Raw genomic sequence first — 19777 nt, 5'->3', positions numbered from 1 at the left:
TTAAGGGTATCATCATTTTTGACCAGGTCATTTTCATTAGTTTTTTTTATTTTCTATTGAACAAAAATTCTAATGTAATGTCTGATTTTCATCAGTTGGTATTCAGTAAATTTTAAATTGAAAATTACTTTTGTCAGTTTCAAGTTATTTCAGTGACCAATGTGGGTTTTTCAAACTTCAGCAGAAAGGTACCAACAATTTTGTCTAAATGTGTGTATAATAGATGGGAATTCCACCATTGACACTGAATTTCGCTTGAGATCGGGTCCCTGACGCACTCTGCTGTCACTGAAGACAAATTCCCAAGCAAATGTATCAGAATTCCAACCACCTCTCCTTTATCAACAATACAAACTGGGGACTTTTATTAGTTGCTCATATCATAATGTAGATTAGAAGTGGTCCAAATTATATGTATGAGCACAGGAGTCCACTACATTTATGAGCTGGGGGGTAACTTCAGCCCCAAACTATAGTTCAGCTGACATCTATCTCTCCTGACTCCCGCATAAACAGGAACGATAGGCTTGGCCAAGCAATCCTGTGTTGTCTATGAGAGAACAAAGAATAAAGAAATCAGTTCTTTATTATAAGACTCAATGCAGTCTCACAGCACAACACCTTTTTATGCATTTTGGCCTAATTTTTATAAGGTAACAGAGACATAATGCAGGGCTGACAGTCTGTCAGGATTGCTGTCCACCCTGCATTATGTCTATGATCACTTGGAAAAGAGGGTTAGTTACTAGAAATGTGTTGTGCTTTGAGACAGCACTGTACCTTATAATAAAATGCTATTTTCCGTATTACGCAATGAATCTGCTGCCTTCACTTGAAACCTTGCACTCCCTTTGATGTTCATATACCACTATCTACATACGGTATTACTATGCACCAGAGGACTGCTTCCACTTCTATCTAGTACAATATAAATTATGGATAAGGAAGTGCTGAATGGTTTCATGTTTTAAATAATATACATACGATGTTGCTGCTAGCACAGTAAAACATAGTCACACACCAAGATGTGCAGACAAGCAGTGATCTCCGCGCACAGGACTGTTTCACACTAGGATCTGGAATCAGGCCTACTAATAACACTATATAAATTACTCATGGAAAAAAAACATGATACACAACAGTATGAATAATAGAATGAAAGGTATATCAATGTGTAAATCATGATATTTATATGCTAGGACAGTTGCGGACAAATCGTCATACGAATAATGTACAAAAAGCGAAAAAACGACGTTCAATAGTCAAAAATAATCAAACCATCAGGTCCTAAACGCGCGTCGGGGCTGGCGCGCTGCTGTTTTGGAGCCCCTGTACATGTTGATGTCCATATAAAGTATTTTATACTTCATTAAGTACCATCATTATATTTTGCCTTTAATTAATATGCACATGCACTTTAGACACCTCTCTCCACTTGGAGAAATGTTGGGCTGATCTGTCATGTAATATTAACATGATGATTGATTCTATATGATATATTTACCATACTTGGCATTGCTCCTTACCAGCGCCTCTCTACATGTTCATTCCTCACATGTGTGTATCCCTGTTTCCCCTTGTCCTGTATACAATTATTTAATACATTTTGATTCTTTGATTATTTTGGACTAATGATCAACGTTTTTTCGCTTTTTCTACTAATAACACTGAAGTCGAACCCAAATTCGGATCCTCACATTGTAACATTAAAGGGTAATTTCCAAGATATTAGTTTACCCCCTATCCATAGGATTTGTGAAAACGTTCTTATCACTGGAGCACTGACAGCTTGGACCACAGGGATCCAGAGAACAAGTTCTACAGAATCTTGTCTTGAATGGCGCAGAGGTGCTCATCCTTAGCGTCCTCTCCATTCATTGTCTATCAAAGTGCCATAATTAGATAAGTGATGTGCTCGGCTTTCTCCATCTCCATATAGACTATCAAATGAGTTAAGGTTCAGCATGCGCACCTTTGCTTCATTCAAGACGGGTCTCTGTAAAGCCTGGTTCTTGACATGTACAGTGCTTAAAATGGAAAGCCAAACGGATGACCATCCATTACAATCTGTTTCCCATGGACTTTAAAGTTCAAAAATAAAACGTAAGTATATATTTTGTCTGCTATCTGTTTCTTTAGCTGGAAAAAGAAGTTGTACAGACTAGTTGCTTTTTTTTTTCATCCAGGCAAAACATATAGGAGACGGATCAAATGCAAACAGATGACATTTTCTGAAATTAAAAACCCATTCAAATAACGGATCTTGCAACTGAACATAGCCTATTAGGTGTATATTATATGTATAAGGAGTCTTTTTTGCCCAAAGGAAAAAGCATTCACTAGATTACTAAGAAGCACATCCACAATTGACTAAGGGAAGAATTTAATTATTGGTGTTCATGAAAGCATTCTTTGTACAGTGCTTTGGAATATAATGTACTTATATAGGTAGGAATTAATCAAGCATGTAGGCAAGTCTACTCTAATACTTGTGGCTATCATACCAAGCTATAATGAATAGCACAGCTTTACACCTAAGGTCAGGAAATTAATTAAAACATATTGTGCCATTATAAGGAAACAAGTATCTGTCTGGTTCCACTTCTATTCTGTCCCCTTACCATTTCTGAAAATCCAGTCTGTATGATTAGTGACACTGCAAACATTAAGTCTATAGGCCTTGTGATACGCACTTAAAGAGGGAACATTTTTGGTATTTCAGCTTCTGGAAAGAGGATCAGACCTTTCCCTGTGCCAGCGCATTAAACTACTATAATGCCGGCCCTCTAGTCACGCAATGGAAATTCATTCTCCTGTCAAATAACAATATCAATACAGTACACTAACCCGAATTTTCAAGCACATGGAATAAGTTACCTTCAAATAATCCTGGTTGAGAAGTTGCCACTGTTCAGTATATGACTTTTTCAGCTGCTGTTTTTCCCTAATGAGATCAGTGAGCTTCTTCAGAGGCCCGGAATTTAAAGTGTCGGAATGGTTCCGTAATATGTGACTCAGGTTCTCTGTCTGGGTTACCATTCTAGACCAGGCCTGTGAATGCAAAACAATGTGGAAAAGGTGACAAAGTGGAGAGAGTTTACTAAATTCAGGTCTAATTTACTTGTATTAACTAAAGAGTCAAATTGTAGCCACATATAATAGAGGTAAATTCATTCCCAAACATTAGCATAGCTCAAGTTTTACCATGCTACTAACGGTGCAGGCTCCTATCTCTATAATTTTAATTCAGAAGTCCCATAAACTGTACTGTCTTATATGGCTACTCATGACTTATATGACGTAAGGGCTGGATGATTTCCTCGATACACATAAGATTGTGGGTTACAGTTAAATTAGGGAAAATGTACAATTGGGGAGGAAGGTTGAATTTGATGGATCGAGGACTTTATTCAACCTACGTTACTATGACTTTTAATGTTCATATATATTATGATGTTAAAAAAATTTTGGGACACACATTTTGCTATACTTCCTGATAGTATTTCCTTCAAACAACAAATCAGTTGGTCTCTGGCCTGAAAATAAAATATTCTTCAATATTAGGTTACTGGATAATTGGGTGACCCATCAGGAGAATTATTGTCCATATGCTATAGTATATGTAGACAGACATCCCAGACCTCACGAGCAGCAGCTCTTGATTTGATGGACCTAAGCAAACCACATATATTACATGGATGGCTGAATTTTACCCTGAAGGCATCAGCTGTTTGCAGGCCTTTTGGAAGCCAGACTTGATATTAAAGAGTTCGTCTCTGGTAAGACAAACCCTTTAATTAAGTGATTTTTTTTTCTCAGTAAACAGTTGTTTCACCTTCTACTATGTCATTGTTCATAAGCATCATGGTCAATAATCAGATCATTTATCATAATTAACAGTCAGTCTATTATTAATGGCTAGCAATGTATTAATTAATAACTGGAACATTTTGTATACTCTCACATATGGCTGATTTTGTTGCAGAAAATGAGTGACTGTACCAATATTATTAATGGAATTTGCAGTAAACCATCTATATCCTGCAGAAACAGCAAATTTCAAATGTATGGTTGATATTTAAGTTGCAAAAAGAGTTTAGAAAAAATATTGCTACATGTGAACTTACCCTAAAGGGATTATCTTATCTTAGACATTTATAGTATATCATGTCTGCCTTCCTGGTGGCCTATTGCAAAAAAGGTTATTTACAGTATTCCTGGTGGTCTAGATTGGTTTAGAAGTTAATATAAGGTTTCCCCATGGAGGGCAGTGAAAGCATTAATGCTTAATATCGGGGTCCAGTGGGTTACTTACCTCTGTAGGATCCAGCATTGTCCTGATTGTAATAAGAAGCTGAACAATAATTGCTTAGCTTCTTACGTTCTACATGTACAGATCATAGAGAACTATGTAGAGAGGGGAAAGACAGAAGAGGCTAGCCAAATGATCAGACAGAATAATTCAAGAGGTTTTCCACTACTAGGATAACCGCTTCTCAATCTGAATGTTTCCTCCATTAAAATAAAAACACTTATACTCACCTCCAGTGCTGGCGCCATTCCAGCGGTTTCGGCACTAGTGTTCCCGGGGCTACCGTGAGGTTGTTTTGTCAAATGAGCCCTGTGCCCAATCAGTGCTGGGGTAATCAAGAGGAATCGAGAGCTGCGGCTGGTTGCTCACCTCCTCTTGATTATTTATACGTCTGAAGTCACGGACAGTGAAGCCAGCGCTGATTGGGCACGGGGCTCATTTGACATAACAACCTCACAGTAACCCCGGGAACACGAGTGCCGACACCGCTGGAACGGCGGCAGCACTGGAGGTGAGTATAAGTGTTTATATTTTAACAGGGGCAAACATTCAGATTGAGAAGGGGTTGTCCTAGTAGTGGACAACCCCTTTCAGTAGCACTCTCCCCCATCAGCTCAGGGACTCCGCACCGAAGCACAGTTGATCCAGGGCAATATTAATGCCTGAACTGATAACCAAGATGATATGCAAGGTCTGAACTCTCTAAACTCACAAGTACAGCCTCAAATTCAAAAGTATCTTAACTTCCTATCAGAACTAATCTTTTTTACAATAGTCACATATGAGTATGAGTATACTGTTCACAATCTGTTCTGTCATAGAAATATTTTGAAGACAATCTGTCACTTTGGTAGATGGGAACATTAATTAAATAACATATATGTAAGTTTTTTTTCCCAAGAAGTGTATGCAGTAGCTATCCTACAAAGTTATTTACCCACAGTTTTGGAAAGGTGCCAACAATTTTACCTGGCCCATTTTTGGGGTTTTGTGTAAAATGATGTCCAATTTGCCTTTTTTTTCATTTTTTTGTGTTGTTTCCATTAAACACAAAGGAAATAAACATGTGTATGACAAAACATGTGTAATTGTAATAATTTTCTGGGAGAAATACTTCATTTTCTAAAACAGTTTCAAGGGTGCTAACAATTCGGCCATGACTGTATATATAGAGCATATATTAACCTCTTAAAGGGAACCTGTCAGGTCCCCCGTCGCCTCTAAACTCGCAGTATTTAGCCAAGTGTGATAAAACCCCCTCCTTAACCAGGCCTGTGTAACATAATTCGGTTAAGTAAATGCTTTAAAAAAGCATTCATAACCTCGGCTTTCCCTATGCTAATGAGAGATTTGACTAGTCGATGGGGCCTTAGTTCCCCAGACTAGTCAGCCCTCTTCCATGTTATCGCGCCCTTGTAGGCATGATAATATAATTTACACGAGCAGATCTGTGCAGGCGCGCCACTCATTCCGGCAAAGTAACTGCGTCTCTGAAGCCAGGTGTACGCTTCCCGGCTTCAGAGGTGCACTGCGCATGACTAGAAGCCGTCTTCTGAACTTCTGGAAAAATGGAGAGCACGCATGCGCAAATATACATTAGCTTGCAATGATGCAGCTCTTGCAAATTATGTTATCATGCCCACAGGGGCGCGATAACATGGAAGAGGGTTGACTAGTCTGGGTAACTAACGCCCCATTGACTAGTCAAATCTCCGGAAAGCGGAGGTTATAAATGCTTTTTTTAAAGCATATATTAAACAGAATTATGTTACACAGGGCTGATTAGGGAGGGGGTTTTATCACAATTGGCTGAATACTGATGGATTAGAGGGCACAGGTACCTGACAGGTTCCCTTTAATTAAAGCATAATATACACAAACTAAATACAATATTTGTTAGACAAATATGGATACATTTCAAAAAGGTATAGAACAGTATAATGAAATTCAATAAATAAAAAATAAATCATGATTGTAATTCATTGGGCAATCTAGAATTTAAATGTAGCATTCATGATGCCTCCCTAATTAGCAGGTATCTCCACCAATCACCACCTCACACTGAATGTTCCACTTTCTCTATTTCCCAAAATCTTAAATTTGTTATATATCACCATGATGCATATGTAAAAACTGATTAGTAACCCATGAATACATGGTATCTTTTTTAGAGATGTAAGATTAATGTTCCGCAATTCTTTTCTTATGTTTCCAGTGCATCCTACATAACAGATATTGCAGGTAAGGAATGTTACACAACAGATAACATGGTGTGTATCGCAGTTAATAAAGCTGTTTATACCACCAACCACTCCATGTGGCATCTGCACCTCCAATGTTGTAATCGCAGGGCTGCAAACGTTGCTTCTATTGCCCCTTCACTTTTAGAAACTATGCAGACTGAGACACTTTTTTTTCGGGATTTTATCTACAAAAAGGCTCGGAGATAAAATCCCAAAGACTTGCTCCTTCTTGGAACCATTTGACAACCATTAGTAAGCATGTTTCAGAGTATCATCCTGGTAGAGGACAGGCAGATACCTGAAAACAAGGTTTTTTGTTTTATTAAACTGTGTGCTGAACAGTCATTTGAGCATTTTCTTTTTTTGTTGCTATTGGTAACTACAAGTTTTAATAGTGAGTCTCATGATTTACCACTGACTTTTGCTATAACCATATCAAAGAGAGGTTCGTCATAGCCTCTTTTCAATAATCTTTCGTTGAAAATTCGTTGTTCATGTTTACAAATGTTATTATCGGAGCATCTTATTTTTTTGAACATTTCTCCATAAGGTAACAATTTTATAGTGTGCGCAGGATGACAACTTTTGGCATAAAGGACTGGGTTGCCCGAGATCTTTTTTGAAAAATAGTAGTCTGCACTGTGCCCGACCTATGGTCTTCATACAGATGTATGGTATATACGGCAATTCCGCTGCAGAAAAGCTTAAAAAATGCATGGTAGAAGGCCTGCCATGTTCCCCAATGATAATCCGCATGTGCTGTGCACATGCAGCGGAAATTTCCACTGCGGATTATCATTGAGGAAAAAAACGCAGCACTACCAATTATTTTGCGTAATCGCGGCATTTTCACCGCCATTGACTGGCATAGAATCGCTTAATATTCGCATGACTACATGTGCACATGCGGATATTGAGCGATTATACATTATACTCACCTTCTGATGGCCCCCGGTCTCCATAACGATGCGTCATGGCTCCCCGGCAGCTCGCGATGGTCTAAAAGGACCTGCCATGACATCATTTAGTCGCGTGACCAGTCACATGACTAAATGACATCATGGAAGGTCCTTTTACACAACCGCGAGATACCGGGAAGACCGGACGCATCGGATAAGGAGACCGGGGGCCATCGGAAGGTGAGTATATGTTTTTGTTTTTTTTTTAACCATTTTTATTCTTTTTTTTAACTAACTTGGTTACACTATATAAAATCCATGCCAGTTGCTTGGATTTATATAGTGTGACCAAGTTGTCAAGCACTTTCCAAGTGATGCTAAAATCGCTTGGAAAGCGCTTGACAACCCGCATGTGGAAATGCATGTGAAGAACGCTTCACTTTCGCTTGTCCCTGGCAGGAAAAACGCATGTACAATTCGCATGTGTTTTTTCAGCCAGGGAGATGCAGAAACGCTCAGGAAAAATCCAGAGCATTTCTGCATCGTGGGCACATAGCCTTAAACTAGATAATAGTGACTAATTCAGTGGCTAATTCAGTCTAAATTGAAAAGGGACATCGTAGAGGAAAATTATAGGCACTCCCCACACAAAAGAAATGTTTCCCTTTAGACCCACTCTCAGAGGCCTCTCATCTAGCCAAATCAGATCTCCTGCTTTGCACTGAGGAGGGTTAAACACCCTCAAAACATGTCTCTGCAAATGGAGTTTCTGGTTTGGCCTCTTATTTTAAGTCATGTGGCAAGGCTCATTACAGGGTTGATATTTACTTTTAGGATTTCTACATTTAATAGGTGGCACTTGAGTTCAAGTCCTTTTCCTCTCTGAAGAGGCTGTTTGCATATTTAAATTCCCACAGGGGCATTGCATGACCTATAAGTCTCCTTACTTGGCTCTCTCCACAAGGAGAAACGTTTCCCCTTAGACCTCCAGTCTGAGGCTTCTCACCTACCTAAAGCAGATCTCCTGCTTTGCACTGAGCAGGGGCAAACACCCTGAAATATGTGTTCTCAAAAGCAATTTCTGGTTTGTCATCTTATCCTAAGTCATGTGGCAAAGCTCATTAAAGGGTCGATATTGACTTTTAGGACTGCTGCATCCAACTGGTGTCGCTAGAGTTCAAATCTTCTTCCTCTCTGAAGAGGCAATTTATATATTTAGACATTATATTACATTTTACATATTAATGAGGTCCTTGGTTTGGGATTTTACTGACGGCATTTTATGGATTTCTATATTTTTGTGAACACATACAGATGGTTTATAGACATTATTCGAATCTAAATCAAGAACTCTGTTTTTACATGTCTAGCAATAGGTATAGTGCTGTGTAGTGTAGAGCCATTCAAAATAGCATTTTGTTCAGTTACTAAATACATGTATCATTTACTATTTGTCAATCTACTTATTCTTATTCTGTGACTTTAGATAAAAAATACAAAGCAATATTCGTGCTGTAATGTTTTAGTGAAGCCCAATTTAACAAAAGTTGTTGAGACATCAAACCACAAAAAGTCTAGAAAACGTTATTCTTCAAAACTCCCAGAAGAAACCAAGGAGACTTGTGAAAAGAAGCCACGGGGAGGTCAGTAATCACTTTGAAGGAACTGCAAGATTTAATCATTACACCATGTTTTACTTTTTTTTCCAGAACTTTCAGTTTCTAATAAGTTCTGAAAGGTTCAGTGAACTATCCCTAAAAGTCTATGAAACACTAATTCTTTACCAGAACTGCTCATGATATTTACTCAGCAGGAAACACATATCAGTTTATGCAAAAATGAGAGATATAAACTTTAAAATGAAAACTGTAGCATTGACAGAGTTATAGATGAGTCTATAGTAACTCATGCTGGATATATGTGCCAAGAGCTTGTGAGTCAGAGTTCACTGGCAGCAGTCTGCTTGTGTTCCCATAGGCAATGCTATTTAATAGTCATCAAGTACTTGGAATTGTTATTGGATCAGACGAGGGGGAGAAAAGAAAAAGCATGCGTGCTTATCTTTATTGCCATCTGATCTCATAATTGTTAATTTGCTCCAATCTCTTCAATGACAGTAAGAGTTTAGCCTCAGCAGCACATGAGAACAAAGACAGACATGGGCATAGGCATAGAGGGCATTTGTGTAAAGTGAATTTCAAGATTCAAAGTCACTACAAAACTGGCAAGACCAGCTCATCAGTAATGTTAGAGCTATTTTACTGAATGAGTAATAGGGGATTACAAATAACTTCCAGTAGAAGGAAATATGTTATATAAATGAATTCATACAGGCTGTCATTAGCTGAAGTAAGTGAAATCGTTCCTGCACTTGAAGGGTTATTCCAATCTCATTAAACAGGTTGTCCGGGACTTTAACATTGATGGCCTATCCTTAGGATAGGCCATCAATGTCTGATCGTTCGGGGTGTGACACCCGGCACCCCCGCTGATCAGCTGTTCTCGGTGTCTGCTGGAAGTGCTCAGTTATGGAGCTGCACAGGACAGCTCTGTCGCCTGCATAGTGGCTGCGGCCGGGTACTGCATATCCCCCCCTATTCAAATCAATAGGGAGTAAATGAGCAGTACCCAGCTGCGGCCATTATGCAGGCGATAGAGCTGTCCTGTGCAGCTCCATAACTGAGCAATTCCGGCTGACACTGGGAACACATGATCAACGGAGGTGCTGGATGTCGCACCCCCACCAATCAGACTTTGATAACCTATCCAAAGCATAGGCCATCAATTTTAAAGTCAAGGACAATCCCCTTAAAGATAGTATATTGCCAGGCTCTTATCACTTTGTGATTGCTGTGATAGATCCCTTGCCCTGAAATGAAGGGGCCACAGCAGTGATTTACCACAGTGGCTGTTTTAGCGATTTTCCCTGAATAGCAACACGACCTGTCACTCGTTGCACAGAGAACTACAGCACATTTCTATTCCAGTTGGGAGGGTTTTCCCATGAACAAAGTACATTTTAACCAATAGATCTTGGAATAATAATAACTTCCACAATTGGATGTTTTTTAAAAAAAAATGTTCCTGTGCTAAGATAATCTTATAAATGTGTCCCTGCTGTGTACTGTGTAATGGCTGTGTCTGACCGTACAGGAACATGGTCTGATCATACCACAGCTACTGGGCAGGGGGGAAGCAAAAGAGTATACAGACATTACAGCAGGGGATCACAGCCATTTTTTTCTTTGAGGTAAAACATTTTTAAAAACAGGCAGGGAAATGTTTTACCTCACAGAAAGAATCAGCTGTGATCCCCTGCTGTCCTGTCTGTATACTCTTTTGTGTCCCCCCCCCTGCCTAGGAGATGTAGTATGATCAGACCATGTCCCTGTACGGTCAGAGACAGCCATTATACAGTACACAGCAGGGGGACATTTATAAGATTATCTCAGCACAGGAACATTTTTTTACAGAAATCCAATTGTAGAACTTATTTTTAATCCAAGATGTATTGATAGAAATGAACTTTGTTTGTGGGACAACCCTTTAAATGACTGTAGTTTGCTGCACAGCTGGTGGCTGGTGCACCACTGTGCAGTGAAAGAATTAAAGAAATTAAAGAGGAAAGAGAACCAGAATAACTTTTCAGTTCGTTCATGCTCAAGATTGTTGGAAGTCACGGAGTTTAAAAAAACAAAATAAAACATGCCATCACTTAATAAAATGGAAATATTCTTGTAAAGGGAACCTGTCAGATTGCACATGCAGGCTAATCTGTGGATAGCACGGTACAGAGAAGGAGAAGCTGTGCAGAATGATATATAGGTTTGTGGGGAAAAATCAGTTTATAACTTGTATTTCATGCATACAGGGATTTAAATGAATAGGAGTCCAGTGGGGTGGTCCTACTCAGTGACTGACAGCGATGTCTGCATGCACAATCTTACAGGGAAACTGTCAATCAATGAATAGGACCACCCACTGAACTAATATGCATACAAACACCAGGGATTTCAATGAGTAAAATTCAAGTTTTACTGAAACTTCCAAGAAAAATGTATATCAATCTGATCAGCTCCTCCTGTTTACACAGAGCCGGATGAAGCGTAATTAGAAGCGGAGCAGCTGTAGCCCAGTCTGTGTGTCTTCACTCTGTATTCCCATATGACCATGGAATGAATAAGCACAAAATAATGCGCCAGTGGTGAGTGCCACTCATTTTTCCTCTATTTTTGCAATTATTTGAACAAAGCAGACAAGCTCCCTCGTAAGACCTTCAGTATTTTAACTCTGCTCAATGTCACTGGTGCATAACCTGAATGATCTAATGAGCCCATATAACATTACATTTAGTAGTTGCAACCTGTTTCAGTTGTACCCCCTTTTTCAAATGCTACTATCCAATTGATTTTGCTGATAAATTTGCTGAAAAATTCAAGTGTTCCGCTGCTCCCTTAACCTGACCTGACTTTTTTAGCTGAATAGAATTTTTCTAAAAATAGAGGAACTGTGCTGTAACCTCATCTAAGTGGAGAATTAAGAAATAAGTGTTCGCATAACCATGACATTCCAGAAATATATAAGCTGCAATGTCAGCATAAGAAGCATTTAAGGTATACTAACACACAGTATCAATTTCATAGAATTGCGGTGAAAAAAGGAGAAATAATGCCAAACCCTAAAAAGTGTAAGACATTAAAAATAAACACACAAATGCATGGAAGTCAGTGAAATGTTCATTCAGGTCAGATTCTCTGGATTATTTTATCCGATCGCATTATTAATAGTGACTGAACAAGTCTAATAAATGTTTAATCTCATATTCATAACTAATTTTTCCATGTTAAGTATAAAGCCTTGTAGAATAGCAGCATTCTTCCATTTTCCATATGACAACAAATATAGTAACAAAAAAACTTTTTAACCTATTATATCATCTATGTATAATAAGCATGATCTTCACCATATATAGACTTCTCATCTCCACCATTTACAGATTTCTCATCCATCAGTATAAATATTGTAGGTTGGTAAACTATGTCATGTAAGGTGATGTTTTAACTTATGACTTAAGAACATGCTGATTAATTCTTTACATTTGCTACAGATTGACATACAGGAAGTTTTTGACTAATTTATTCTATAACATTGATAAGATGGACTCATCCATGTAACTTCTGCAAAGGCTTAAAAATAATAAATGCCTGGGTACCAGCAAATGTCATGGGATAACTTTACAAATGTATTCACACCTCTTTTGCAATTTTCTTATTCTGAAGATTCAATTAAAAAACAGAGCATACATATTCTCCAATCTTAAAGAGGTTGTCGACTACCTATACATTGATGCCCTATCTGAATGATAGGACATCAATGTCTGATCGGCCGAGGTCCGGCACCCAGCACCCCAGCCGATCAGCTGTTTCCAGTGTCGGCGGCAGCTACCGCTGGCTGGAAGTACTTACTTGCTGAGCTTGGCAGTCTAGCTGTAGTGGCAGCAGCGGGGTACTACACATCTGCCTCCTATTCAATTCAATGGGAGAGGGTATGTGTAGTACCCCACGGCGGCCACTACAACTAGACAGCCAAGCTCCGCAAGTAAGTACTTCCAGCCGGCGGCCGCCGTAACCGCTAACTGCTGAACGGCAGGGGTGCCGGGTGCAGGACCCGGCCAGTCAGACATTGATGCCCTATCCTACGGACAGGGCATTAATGTATAAGTAGAGTACAACTTCTTTAAGAAATAAATACATAAAAAAATATAACACCTATGCACCACACACACTCAAAATATCCTTTTTTCAGTACTATATAATTGTGTCAGTTGCAATGCCCTATAATACTGCCAGTCATAAAGCCAATTATTTTGTCACATCCATCCTTTTGAGACCCCAGTAAACAAGTTTCTGCCGCTGGCCAGCATCAGGACATTGTGTTCAGCATCACACACATAGCCCTAACATTGGCTAGCACCAGGGGCGTGTATCTGACATTGCCCTGAAGTGAAGAAAAACCAGAAGTGATAAATGACACTATACAGTAGTGAACAATATTAGAAATATACACTCTTCAACATTTAAATTGTAACACCAGGAAGTAAAAATCCTGCATTTATGGAAATCACTGGATGGATAGATATGTTAATGATATGCTACTGTTGTAAAAATGAAAACAAAAATTTCAAAATATCTTGATTTATTCATTGTCAAGTATGAGCACCACGTGCAGAAATACACACACTTACACACCTTGGCTGCGATCAATGAGGTTATTAATGGTTGTCTGAGGAATGTTTTGCCACATTAAATGTACTTGGGCAAATCATCAAGATTCGCTGCTGGCGGCTCCCTTTGAAATTGCTGACTAATGACATTGCAGATGTACTTGAGGGGAGACAAGTTCTGGAGATGCTGCAGGCCATGCAGCACATTTAGACCATGCTGGCTGCTCACCGTAGTACGAGCAACATGCAGTCTTGAGTTGTCGTGCTGAAAAATGGCTCCTGGGACACTTTGGAAATTTGGCCATACCACTGGTTTCACAACCAAATCAATGTAATGCTGAACTGATAGTGTACCTGGAATGAATACTAGATTGGTCTGGCTAATGTACATCATGCCACCTCACACCATAATCCCGAGAGTAGGAGCAATGTGATGTTCCCTTGCGTAGGCCTCTTCATGGTGTTCCCCACATAATTTCATCAGACTTGAAGAATGGCAAGCAGTGATCCAATCTGCACTGAAAATGAAATTAGACATGACATATCAAGCCTAAGGCATGAGTGTCTACACAAAGCATCAGAAGATGTTTGCATGATGTTGGGCTACGAGCCAGATGTCCAGCTACAAGTGTTTCATTGACCTCATGCCACCACTCTTAAGGGTGCAGAGCAAGACGGCAATGTAGGCTGAATGGAGGTCTATCCTCTTTAGCGATGAGTTTCGATTTTGTCTTGGACACAATGATAGCCAGAAATATGTCTGGAGATCACATAGAAAACACAATGAAGAGGCCTTCATGAGGGAAAGTCAAAGTGTCCCAACAGCTGCTTTTCAACATGACAACGCCAGGACACATGTGGCTTGTGCTACCATGGTCTGTAGAGTCGGCAAGTTAGCAATTGGAAAGGGAGCTGTCAGCAGCGAATCTTGATGATTTGCATGCCCAAGTGCATTCAGCATGGCAGAACATTCCTCAGACAACCATTAATAATTGCAATGATAACATGCCAAGGCATGTATTTCTGCCTGTGGCGATCATACTCGGTACTGAATAAACTGGATATTTTGAAAATTTTGTTAAAGTTTTTCATCTTTTGCATATCATTAACAAGCCTATAGATCCTGTTATTTACATAATTCCACGACTTTTCCTTCTGGTGTTGTAATTTAAATTTTCGAAGAGTGTTGATATACCCTCCTACACCTACTGAGATATACCCTCCTACACCTACTGACAACGCTGGTGCATAAGTGGAATGCACGTCAAGATTTTCTTTGCTTAGGCCTTACGTTTGCTTCATTGCACTAGGTTTCTGTATCTCCTATAAAAGACAGTGAACAGGCAACTTGCCACCCAAAATAGGGAACCAGTCACCCCTGTTCTTGCCCATTGGTGAGGTACTGGTGGTCTGACCCTCTATAGCATATTAAACTGATATGGCATAGATGTTTCTTCTGGAAAACACAACCTTAATCATTTTTAGACTCAAACATATTGAGATCTATTAACTAGAAACAGTAATATCCATTTAAAACCAGTAAATTACAGTATATAGGTATTATGACCTCACGGCTAAGGGTGTTGGGGATATTGTCAACAGGGTTGCTAACTTCACTCTCAGGTTTTCTGGACAGATTTCAAAAAAATAATGGACAGCCACTATTTTTACTGACACATAGAAAAACCAAGTAAATCATTAAAGAAGTTGTCCACTACTAGGACAACCTCTGTTCATCCCCCACGCTTGGCCCCCATAAAATAATAAAGCCTATACTCACCTCCTGTGCTGGCGCCGTTCCCGTGGTGTTGCACTCGCTCTCCCTGGGGCTCCTGTGCGGTGTTGTGACACGTGACCCCGGAGCCCAATCAGTGCTGGGGTCACTGTCCCCCCCTCCTGCCGAATTGAGCCATGAAGAGGAAGTCAGAGATCAGCTGCAGCCCGGACTTCCTCTTCATGTTCGATTTGCCCGAAGCCAGAGACAGTGATGCCAGGGCTGGGCTCACGTGTCACAAAAACCGCATGGGCGCCCCAGGACCGGGAGTGCTGACACCAAGGGAACGGTGCCAGCACGGGAGGAGAGTATAGGCTTTTTTATTTTATCGGGGCAAAACATTTTCATCAAGAAGGGGTTGTCCAAGTAGTGGACAACCCCTTTAAGATTTTAAGTGATATCTGTCCACTGCCCAAATTTTTTATATGAAAATATTAGCTGCATTCAGACTAAACAATAAAGGGATGATAACTACAGTCATAAGAATCTCTGCATGTTTCTCAAGTTTCACAGACACATCTGAATTTCTTTACGGTTAAGGGAAAAAAGTGCCCCTTTGTACAGACTATCCAGGTATTTCTGGACAGCTGGCAACCCTGATTGTCACTTCCATTATCGTTAAACTTAGTGCAGTTGAGTAATAGCAAAAACAATGATATTATATATACTATAGCCCTAAGCTGCTCAGGTGTTTGCTTTGCTCTCAGGCAGGGCGAGCGGCCAGGAAAACACAATGTTGTGTAAATAAATCTGTTCTGTATAATGAAGGTGACAGACATATCTGAGTTACACGTACAAATATATTGCTCTAGACATTAGTAGATGGGTTTGTGTCATGGTTGCCAAAAGTCCAGAAATTCCTGATCAGTGCGTAAAAATAGGGCACTTTTTAGCCCTGTCTGTAATAACATTTTATATTTTCCGTGATTTTTTTTGGGGGGGTGGGGGGGCTCAAGAAACTTATACAGATTATTTTGACTGTAATTGTCAGCATTTCACAGTTTACAGTGAATACAGCTAATGTCTTCATATCAGAATTATGGGCTGCAGGCATGATTCACTTCAAAATGATTTATTATTCTTTTCCAATGTGTCCGTAGAAAACATTGTCTGTCCGTGATTTTTTGATAAGCTGTCCAGAAAAATAATTGTCAAGTTAGCAACTCTGGTTTGTGTATGTGGGTGGATGTGTATAAACACATTTTCACAAGTGGTCAGCATGGCATACTGTATTTGTCATAGAAACAAATAAATCCCAGCACACATCTGTATGTTAATGCGCTTTAATGAAGGTCCACATGAAAAAACGTTTCAGCCCATCCCGGGCTTTTGTGAATTTCTATGGATTGCTGGTTTCCACATGAACCACGATTCATAATGAAGTGCCGACCCCTTTTTTGAATTACACTTACTGTATTTGTCAAACTGCCTTGAAAAGTTCATAGTGACAGGTCAAAATCCTGGCTCCATTTTATTCATTGCAGTTCAGAAAATTAAACCTAATTTATGAACTGTTGCTTTAGGCCATATGACCATGTCCTGCCAGGGTTTGATTTCAAAGATGAGGCCTGATTTATTTATTTATTTTTGTGCAAAGGTTAAAGGCAGTGTAGCATTAGAAAATGTCATACTTCTCATATAATGACTTGACTTTATACTATATATATATATATATATATATATATATATATATATATATATATATATATTATATATACATATAATATATTATATTAGTAAAAATATTTCTGGTGATTAGTATGACTATTTCAGTTTTAACAATGACCACAGGAGCAAATGTAATGCGTTGATTTTTGCTGCCTTCTGTAGTTCACTTGACAGCTTTGCTGTGTAGCCTGGGACAAGATCAACAGAGATCTATTGTACTGCTGGATCCCAAAGGAAAGCAGAATGGAAACATTACACACTATAAACTAAGATAGGGTTACATTTCCATCTCCCATGTTACTCTCTAGACTTGGTGTAAGGGGACAGAAACCCATTCCTTAAGACGATAATAATCTGTGACATTTCTCTGACCATTAGCTCCCATTCATTGCAGTTCTTATAAAGCACACACCCTGCTGCATTGTCTACACAGACAATACTTGCTTTAAATGAGTTGTCCACTACTCGCACAACCCCTTCTCATTCCATATGTTTTCCCCCAGTAAAATAACAACGCTTATACTCACCTTTGGTGCCGTTGCTGTTCCAGCAGTGTCATCACTGTGTTTCCAGGGGATTGCATGACTTTATTATGTCACGCAATCCCTGCAGCCAATCAGCGGCTGCTTCCCTCTCCCCAGCTTCGGATGTAAAACATACATCCGGAAGAAGTGAGAGAGCAGCAGCGCTCAGTTCCTCCAGATGTACCGTAAGTGATTTCAACATAAATACTATAAAGTGGCAATGGAGATATGTGGTATGCAATCTTACTATAAAAATTATGTTACATGCACGCCGCTAGGTTCAGATAGGGGCGAGACAGGTTACATGAATTCTTTGGAATCCTGGGGGAACTGTTACTCAGGGCGACCATAGACCATGTGCTGCAACTTCTCTCAGGCACACAGGGGTATTGACCCTCAGGCACAGACACGAATGTTGTTTCACTTTGCTGGCCAGACACACTTGACAAGAGTCCTCATAAACGGTAGAACAGTAGCATTTAATAAGAAGCCACACAGCCAGTGCAAGTTAAATCTTATGAGCAACAGGTTCCAGTGACAAACAGTACAGTTTCCTTACAAGCACAGCAGGTTACAGTCTTCCCAGTAGTACGGGACAGCACAATTCTAATGCAAAGGCACATTAATGAACACAGCATTCTTTACAGCACAGTGAGATGGAGGGGGGGGAGGGTTTGCTGAGGGAGATGATCCCTGTGACCCCATTTCTTCCAGTCCTTATCTTTCTGCCTGACAATACTCTGCACTGCAAGTTCAGGAACTTACCTGACCTGTGCTTAGCTTCACTCCATGACTTGAATCCTTTTCACTTGCAGGGGCGCTTCTGGGAGATACAGAACACACACACCGCCTTTCTCTTCGGCTCTAGCCAGACAGTAAAAAACTTCCCCACAATCCCCCTGGGGCTCTGCTAAAACACTCCCCTTCTCCTGTGACTGTCTTAACCCCTCTAGTTGCTGGATGCTTCTGGAGAACAACACTTCCTGTCTCATGTGCATGTGTTACTTCTGCATGTCACAATTACTATTTAATTTTAAGTGTGTATTCATAAAGGACAGAAAGATGTGAGAACGAGCTGCACTGTTAATGCACCGCTGCAAATTTTACAGTAGAACCACATATTAACCAAAATGATGACATTTAGTTGCACTGCAATAATGCTGCAACTCTCTGGAACGTTGCTTTGCCCAATGTGAATGCACCCTTATAACATACATATTATATACACTATTAAGAAATTGCACTAAATATGATTTTAAACAATGTTTCAATGATGTGCTCAGTGTCTTAGATGAATTGACACCCACTGTTCCTTGATTGACGTCTGGAGTGTCAATTTTCCATCTTGTACATTTATAGATTATACAGCAATGTAAGGGATCTGCACAATCTCCAGAACACGCCTGATGTGTGAAGCTGTCAGTGGAGAGGTGGTTGAAATTCCCATACACATGTGTGGTTCTCTCCATGCAATTCCAACAACTACTCCACTGACAAAGTGGCCCCCTCTCTCAAGACAGATGAGGGTCCCAGTGATGGAATCAGCATCTACTATACATACAGTCATATGAAAAAGTTTGGGCACCCCTATTAATCTTAAGCTTAATGTTTTATAAAAATTGGTGTTTTTGCAACAGCTATTTCAGTTTGATATATGTAATAACTGTTGGATACAGTAATGTTTCTGCCTTGAAATGAGGTTTATTGTACTAACAGAAAATGTGCAATCTGCATTCAAACAAAATTTGACAGGTGCATAAGTATGGGCACCTCACCAGAAAAGTGACATTAATATTTAGTAGATCCTCCTTTTGCAAAAATAACAGCCTCTAGTCGCTTCCTGTAGCTTTTAATGAGTTCCTGGATCCTGGATGAAGGTATTTTTGACCATTCCTCTTTACAAAACAATTCCAGTTCAGTTAAGTTTGATGGTCGCCGAGCATGGACAGCCTCTTCAAATGATCCCACAGATGTTCAATGATATTCAGGTCTGGGGACTGGGATGGCCATTCCAGAACATTGTAATTGTTCCTCTGCATGAATGCCTGAGTAGATTTGGAGCGGTGTTTTGGATCATTGTCTTGCTGAAAGATCCATCCACTGCGTAACTTCAACTTTATCACTGATTCTTGAA

The 19777-nt window shown here is 39.7% G+C and overlaps 1 protein-coding gene across 1 annotated transcript in view; it reads right to left on the bottom strand.

Annotated features, from left to right (window-relative positions):
- The window catches only part of FES (FES proto-oncogene, tyrosine kinase), a 177638-nt gene that overhangs the window by 121411 nt on the left and 36450 nt on the right, over positions 1–19777 (bottom strand). Inside the window, exon 3 of the mRNA XM_073653191.1 lies at positions 2878–3051. Within this exon, the coding sequence (XP_073509292.1) occupies positions 2878–3051 (174 nt within the window). The remainder of the gene's footprint in view (positions 1–2877; positions 3052–19777) is intronic.

Source organism: Phyllobates terribilis, unplaced genomic scaffold (assembly GCF_046119375.1).
Source record: "Phyllobates terribilis strain yellow unplaced genomic scaffold, ASM4611937v1 Scaffold_11__3_contigs__length_659146591, whole genome shotgun sequence".
Classification (NCBI taxonomy): domain Eukaryota; kingdom Metazoa; phylum Chordata; class Amphibia; order Anura; family Dendrobatidae; genus Phyllobates; species Phyllobates terribilis.
The sequence above is the reverse complement of the archived record's forward strand: the minus strand, read 5'-3'. Positions and strand labels throughout refer to the sequence as shown.